Source organism: Cryptomeria japonica, unplaced genomic scaffold, assembly GCF_030272615.1.
Source record: "Cryptomeria japonica unplaced genomic scaffold, Sugi_1.0 HiC_scaffold_165, whole genome shotgun sequence".
Taxonomy (NCBI): Eukaryota; Viridiplantae; Streptophyta; class Pinopsida; order Cupressales; family Cupressaceae; genus Cryptomeria; species Cryptomeria japonica.
This window is the reverse complement of record NW_026728987.1, coordinates 65865-73010: the sequence shown is the minus strand read 5'-3', so window position 1 is coordinate 73010 and position 7146 is coordinate 65865. Positions and strand designations below refer to the sequence as shown.

The 7146-nt window shown below is 35.8% G+C and overlaps 1 protein-coding gene across 2 annotated transcripts; it reads left to right on the top strand.

Moving 5' to 3' along the window:
• Window positions 1-1715: 1715 nt before the first annotated feature.
• On the top strand, window positions 1716-3124 carry LOC131867184 (xyloglucan endotransglucosylase protein 1-like). Of its 2 annotated transcripts, none has more exons than XM_059215487.1 (4): window positions 1716-1957; window positions 2057-2137; window positions 2273-2466; window positions 2589-3124. In XM_059215487.1, the coding sequence occupies exons 1-4, from the start codon at window positions 1871-1873 to the stop codon at window positions 2953-2955; spliced, it is 729 nt and encodes a 242-aa protein (XP_059071470.1). In that variant the 5' UTR covers window positions 1716-1870; the 3' UTR covers window positions 2956-3124. The 2 variants fall into 2 exon arrangements, with proteins under 2 accessions (XP_059071470.1, XP_059071469.1); XM_059215486.1 differs by having other exon boundaries at window positions 2057-2157.
• The last annotated feature ends 4022 nt before the right edge of the window (window positions 3125-7146 follow it).

The window sequence follows — 7146 nt, the reverse complement described above, 5'->3', positions numbered from 1 at the left end:
GGACATCCTACCGCGCCAGGGATCAATGGGGATCCCAATTCCCCATCTCACAAGTCCTTTATTGGCTCATAGGAATCACAATATTGGAATGCTAGCCCTTATAGCTGACAACTTATCACCGATTCAGATAGACATTAAAGAAGGAAGCGCCCCCATTTCAGGGGAGCAGGCTCCTTTGACAACTATTCTAACAGAAACAAAAGAGACTACAGGTTCAACACAACAACCAAACTTGGAGGCCTCTCTATTCAAGGCGATCCAACGATTAAAATCACCATACCCAAAACAAGCCATGCACACTTGGATCTATCTCTGCGACCCTTTTCTATATAGTTGTTTCGTGGGGAAAATGACAAAATAGAGAAAGCAAACCAATGTTTAAATCGAATATTTCATTGATTTAGAAAATAAAACCCTACTTGCAAGAACAACAAAGAAATGAAACACAAAGAAACCCAACAACCGACAAATCTACAAGGTAGGGTTTCAAGCAAACATACGAATCTCCAAAAGTGCCCATGTTCCCCTGATGTACGGCTCTGCTCAAAGTTGGAAGAATCACTTTGTGAAAATTTTTGTTTTTTGTCACTCTTAACCCAGACTTCTCTTTTTATCTCTTGCATTCGTTGTTTCTCCTCATGGCGATGGATAAAGGGGCTAAAATAGTTCACCCTAAATCCGATTTCCGTTAACAAAATGCCAACATGCTAGAATACTTAGAGTTCAAAAACACCACCAAACCAAAATAAAAAGAAACCCAATAACCTACAATCTTCGGGATAGGGTTTGAAGCAGGCATACCTGACAGTCTGCATAGATACATTCTCCAACAAACAACCACACAACCCTTGAACGTGGCAAAACATCTAGGGTTTGAGTTGCTTATGATTGAACTACTTGTCACCAGGAAGACACACCCAAGCAAGTAGGACGACAAATTTCAGGTAGTAACTAAAGAATTTGCACAATCACATAATTTCTTTCACTGAACCCTAAGATATTAACAAACACCACCAATCGACATAAATGTCACTGTCAAACTGTTGGAGTCGTACAGTTTCACTGCTAGATAATAAATGATAAAACACATAAAATCAAGTGACTACCCAAACAAAAACATGTCATTCTCTGAAAATGAAGAGTGGTCGGAAAGATGTCGGAAGTCCGATAATTACCAGAACACTGACACTTTGATGGACAAAAGCCCAAACAGAGAACCTATCAGCTAAATATAATATTCTATCAATTATTAAACCATTCTTCAAAAAAAAAGAGAGACATTGGTATACAAAATCTACCGTTACAATTAAATACTATTCCAATAAGTATACCAGCGTCCTCCTCACATGTTTGAAGAATATTAAAAAAAACACGCGGTATGTGGCGTTTGACCGCTTTGTGGACAGGTGAGATGTCGACATCCAAGAAACTACATTTTAAGTAGCCTCGGAACTGCACCCACACTTATGGAATACAACTCCTCTTTCATAATCCGCACACCTACGCCAGCTGTTGCATAATGTACACAGCTATGCTACCTGTACTCAACACTACACTCTTCCAGCTGGATCTCCGAGTGCAACAAATCCCAAAACCTTTACTCGCTGTAAATACAAAGCGCGCACTAACTCATCCACTTTAACAACTCTAGGTGAAATTTCTTGCTACTTTCCATTTCTTACCTGACCCTGCCTATGTATATAAATTCCATCGATTTCCTTCTGCAATCCAACATTCACATCATCTTTACCTCTATCAATACTCATACGGTTTGCATTCTTGTCTTCAGTTTCAATGGACCTCATTCTATGTGCTCTCCTCTTAAGCCTTGCACTTGCATTCTCCCACCTTGTCTCTGCAAATTTTTACAATGACTTCGATATCACATGGGGAAATGATCAGGCTAAGATACTTGACAATGGCCAACGCTTGCAGCTTACTCTCGATCAGTCCTCAGGTATTTATCTCATATGTTTACTGCATATATATATATATATGATTTTTACGGTATGTTGAATGGATCCTTATCTCCTCTGCCTCTGCTGTATGAAAACAGGTTCAGGGTTCCAATCCAAGAATGAATATCTATTTGGCAAGATTGATATGCAAATCAAGCTGGTGCCTGGTAACTCCGCCGGTACTGTTACTGCATACTATGGAAGTTTGCCCCTTCGATTCACTCTGCACTCCTGAAATGAGTAGTGGGTAGTACTAGTAGTATTGTTGTGGGAAGTTGAGTATGGTCTAATAAAATGGTGATGATCTGCTGCAGCTCTCGTCACAAGGGGATAAACACAATGAAATAGACTTCGAGTTCCTGGGAAATCTGTCTGGAGATCCCTATATTATGCACACCAATGTTTTCTCACAAGGAAAAGGCGGTCGGGAGCAGCAATTCTACCTTTGGTTCGACCCAACAGCAGACTTCCACACTTACTCCCTGCTCTGGAATCCCCAACAAATTATGTAAGTAACGTTAATATAATCCCTGCAACTTCAAATCAGCTATTGAATGTCCTCTCGGGCCTGGCCCTCTACTTTTAAGATCATTTTTGTAGTTGATAATGTGTATTTCTGATATTGTGCAGGTTTTCTGTGGATGGAACTCCAGTGAGAGTGTTCAAGAACAGCGAAGATTTGGGCGTTGCATATCCGAAGAATCAAGCGATGAGAATATACTCAAGCCTGTGGAACGCAGACAATTGGGCAACCAGAGGCGGTGCAGTGAAGATCGACTGGAGCAAATCTCCATTTGAGGCATCTTATGGAAATTTCAAAGCAGAGACATGCTCTGCCTCCTCTGATTGCTCTGTGAATTCATGGTATGGTGCAGAGGCGTTGGAGTCGAGTGAGCAGCAGAAACTTGAATGGGTGCGCGAAAACTACATGATTTACAATTACTGTTCGGACAGTAAAAGGTTTCCACAGGGCTTCCCTGCTGAATGCACTCGCTAGGCATTCGACTGAGTTCGAAGGATTGAGATACAACTAGTTTCACCAAATCCATTAATTCAATTCTTTTATTCATTCATTTTTTGTAGCGATTTTCAAGCCCAAGAGGCTATACTTGTAACTATTAGATCCCGGTCAATTGAATATGTATCTCAATATTCATTTTTTAGCATTTCCAAAGAGTTTCAAATTTCTTTCAACCGTGCTTTTTTATACCTGTAGTTAGTAATGATCTTTTCCTTTTAACTTTAATTTTAAGTCATCAAAAGAACAATCACCCTAAGTTTTGAACGGTTCTTTTTTAAGTGTGCTTTTGGACAGTTCAGCAAAGTGTAACTATTATATCTACATCTTTGATACTCATACTCTTGTTTACGATAAAATTTCGGTGAACATTCAATAAGCTAATTAGGAGATAGCTTAGGAGATTGAGATGCACAAAGGATCCAAAACTATTTGGATTCTCTCTTCTACTATTACCTACTTAAAAAGAACACACAATTCATAATTCATTAGAAGTTTTTAATTTTTAATGTTAAGATTTTTAGTGTAAATAAGATATGATATATAAAGATTTCTAATCTCATTTATTAGAGGAAAATTGTCAATTTAAAATAGAATTTTTTAATGCGATATGTGTTAGGTAATAGTTCAATAACATTCATATTGGACAAGAGTTAATGAAATGTCATTTTACATATATGTGTACAATATATGTTATGTGCACATATACATATATGTCAACAAGTATATGTGCATATGTATGTGTGTATGTGTTCATAGATTTCAATTAAGTCAAAATTGAAAAAAATAACAAAATTTTCATATAATGTGATTAGTTTTCATGAGAAGATGTTCGTTCGATCAAAAGCTATGATAGAAGGCAATTTAAAATCTTTTTGACGTTTAGTTTCGCATAATCAAGCTCTAATTTGATTGTTTAATTTCTTGGTTGGGTAATTGAAGAATTTGTATTTAATCTCCAACCTTTTAATTGTTATTGTTAATTATCAAATTCTATTTCAAAAAAATCAAATAAAAGTTTCAGTTATTAAAAGAAAGCGGGGAATAGATGAGTGTCAACTAATTTGGTGAAATATCACATAAGATAGTGTTGCCAATCCAAAATAATCGTGAAAACATAAAGTTTTTAAAAGAATAAAGAATGCTATTAGAAGAGAAGTTTTTAATGCTAGATTCAAGTGTGAATAAGATACGACATTGTGAGGATTTGTAATGCCATTTATTGGAGGAAAACGTAGATTTAAAATACATATTTTTAATGCATATGTGTTGGGGAATAGTTTCTATTCAATAGCACTTATATTGGAATGTCAGTGGAAGATCCCAAAAGAGGGAAATAAAAAGTGAGGTCTCCTTCTATAACACCTTGTAAGGTTATTATTGGATGTTTAAAAACACGTGTAGAGAGAAGTGTTCAGCCAAGCTAGAGGATGGTGATGTGAGAAGAATATAATTGTTGTATCTTGCATCCAAACATTATTTTGTTCTTTCCTTGACAAAGTGGGGTGGAGGGATGGGGGGGGGAGTTCCCCACTCCCCATATTTTTTATTCCCCTTTCTTGTTTGTTCTTGTCTTGGTCCTTTTTGGTTTTTGTTTTCTTAATCTTGTTGTTTGTTTCTTTTTTAATATTTGGTGTTCATCGTTTTGATATGTCAAATGCATTAGCCCCAATCCTCAATCTCTCTCTTCACCTCATTAGCCTTGTCATTGTGAGCATCATTGTTCTTCATTTTAACATGCTAAAGACAAAAACCCTAATCCCTAATTTAGTCAATGATGATGATGATGATGATGATGATGATGATGATGATGATGATGATGATGAACACACATGAACACACATGCGCACACACATACACATACACATACACATACACATACACATACACATACACATACACATACACATACACATACACAAATCACAAACACCAAAACAAACTTTAAAAACATATATAAGAAGTTGGTAGAGTTGAAATCTATATACTAAAGTTGAAAGTTGTGGGCTAAGTTAAAATGCACAATCACAAAGATTGTTTCTACAATTGTAGAAGTGAACTAAACAAACTTATAATAATCCTCTAGATTCTAAGGCATTCATTTGATTAAGCTTAATTTTTCTTCACATGAACGAATCACCTCTAAACATCCATCACAACATACCTACATTAAATTTTCAAATAAATACACTTATTTATTTTCATATATTCATTTTAATATATCTAAATTAATTAATTTAATTAATCTAAAGTGTTATTTATTTTCCCTTTGTTGTCTTGAAGGACATTGACATGATATAGATCTCAATTAGATTTGTCGTCTTTAAAGACATTGACATGAAAGTTTTTATTGACATTCATGAAACCAACCAATCTATAGAAATCAAAGATTGAAATTGAAACCATCCAAAACACATGACAACCCCACCATTGATTTCTTGTTGATTTCTAACTTTTTGTTGATTTTACTTCTTCTATTGTAAATTTTGTCACATAACTTTATCAAGTTTTTCCATCTTTTCTCCTATTCAAACTAAATCATTAAAAAGCTAACTTATAACATATTTATATAATTATACCGAATATTCTCATATATCTTACATTCCATAATGTAATGTCAATCTACCTCCATGCAGACACATCCTTTCCATCGACCCCTCAACAAATTAAGGAATTGAATTCATGGTCATTGGGAAAGCTCATCTACCACCCCCACACAATTCGCAGCTAAACAAAACACGACAACACTAGGTACAATCAAATAACAACAAATGCAGATTTCTCTCAGTACAAACAAAAGGTACAATCAAATAACAACAAATGCAGATTTCTCTCAGTACAAACAAATTACAAACTCTCCGAACAGGGATTTAATGACATTTAGCCTCTCATTACACTACTTCGGGAGCTCCGGAAAACAGGAGCTCTTCGTTTTCTCTTTTACTCTTTTTTTTCTGCAGGTCAACGGATCGATCCTCGGGGCTGCCGGCAGTTGCAGCAGAAAATAAAAGATAATGGCTCTGATAAAGGCAATTCTGAAGTTCCAGTCCACGACTTCAGACATCAACAATTGCATGCGCTAATAATAATACTTCTTCTTCTTTTTCTCCATTGTTAAATTTTTCATCTGCAGCTAGCATTGAGGCAGAGAAAGCCGTCACAAATGGCCCAAGATATGACTGGACAAGGCCACAGATTCAGTCGGTTTATGATTCTCCCCTCATGGACCTGCTTTTCCATGGAGTAAGTTTTTCTTATCGTTTCGTTTTTACCATTTCAGCCCGCATGTGCATCAGGCACATTGGATTAGTATTTAATGCTATTAGGTTATCAAGCTCAATCTTAAAGTTTAAATGTTGTTTCAGTTTTCCTTGATACTCGAATCTGTTTACCTACACCAAAGTATCAAATGTCGTCGGTTCTAGAACCGGTTTTCTTGTAAATTGAAATTTACACCAAAATACCGTTCAATGTTTGGGTGAGACATTTAACGAGTTCTTTGATTAAGAGTGCTTCCACAGTCCATAATTCAACATTTCATCGGTATATAAGGGTTTTAGGTCATTGTCCTTAAGCTTAGAGTTCAAATTTCTCGTCATTTGTTCTCTGTTCTAGACTTGGGTTAGTTGTAAATGGAAATTTACACCAAAATAGCAACTGCTTGTAAATTTAACATACACTAAAACACCATACACCATGTTGGGGTGAAGCACTTGCAATTTTTTTATTTATTACGAATTTCAAGGTTTCCACAGTCCATCATTTACCATTTGGTTAGTATTCTAAGGTTATTAGGTTATTGTCCCTTATCTGAATGCTCCAATGTCATATCAGTTGCTGTTAGTAATCAAGTCAGTTTGATTGCAATTTTAAGATTTAGTCTAAAATGCATACAACAGTTGCATGAGGCACTTACAATTTTAAGAATAAGTTTTTGCTGTCCAAGTCTATAATTGAGGGCTATTAGGTTATCTTTCTTAATCCTAAAGCTGAAGTCACATATCAGTTGCCCAGTACTCCAATCGGTTTAGAATGCAAATTTACACCAGAATATTGGGCGAGGCACTTAGAATATTATGAATCAAGATTTTTGTGGCTTCCAAGGTCCATAACGTAACATCTTGTCAGTATTTAAGGTCATTAGGTTATTCTCCTTAATCTTAAAGTTTA

Bases quoted from the DNA above. Each gene is read 5' to 3' on its own strand.
- LOC131867184 (XM_059215486.1), top strand. From the start codon at position 1,795: ATGGACCTCATTCTATGTGCTCTCCTCTTAAGCCTTGCACTTGCATTC. The intron at 1,958-2,056 runs GTATTTATCTCA...GTATGAAAACAG, and splicing joins TACTCTCGATCAGTCCTCAG to GTTCAGGGTTCCAATCCAAG. The intron at 2,158-2,272 runs GGAAGTTTGCCC...GATCTGCTGCAG, and splicing joins GTACTGTTACTGCATACTAT to CTCTCGTCACAAGGGGATAA.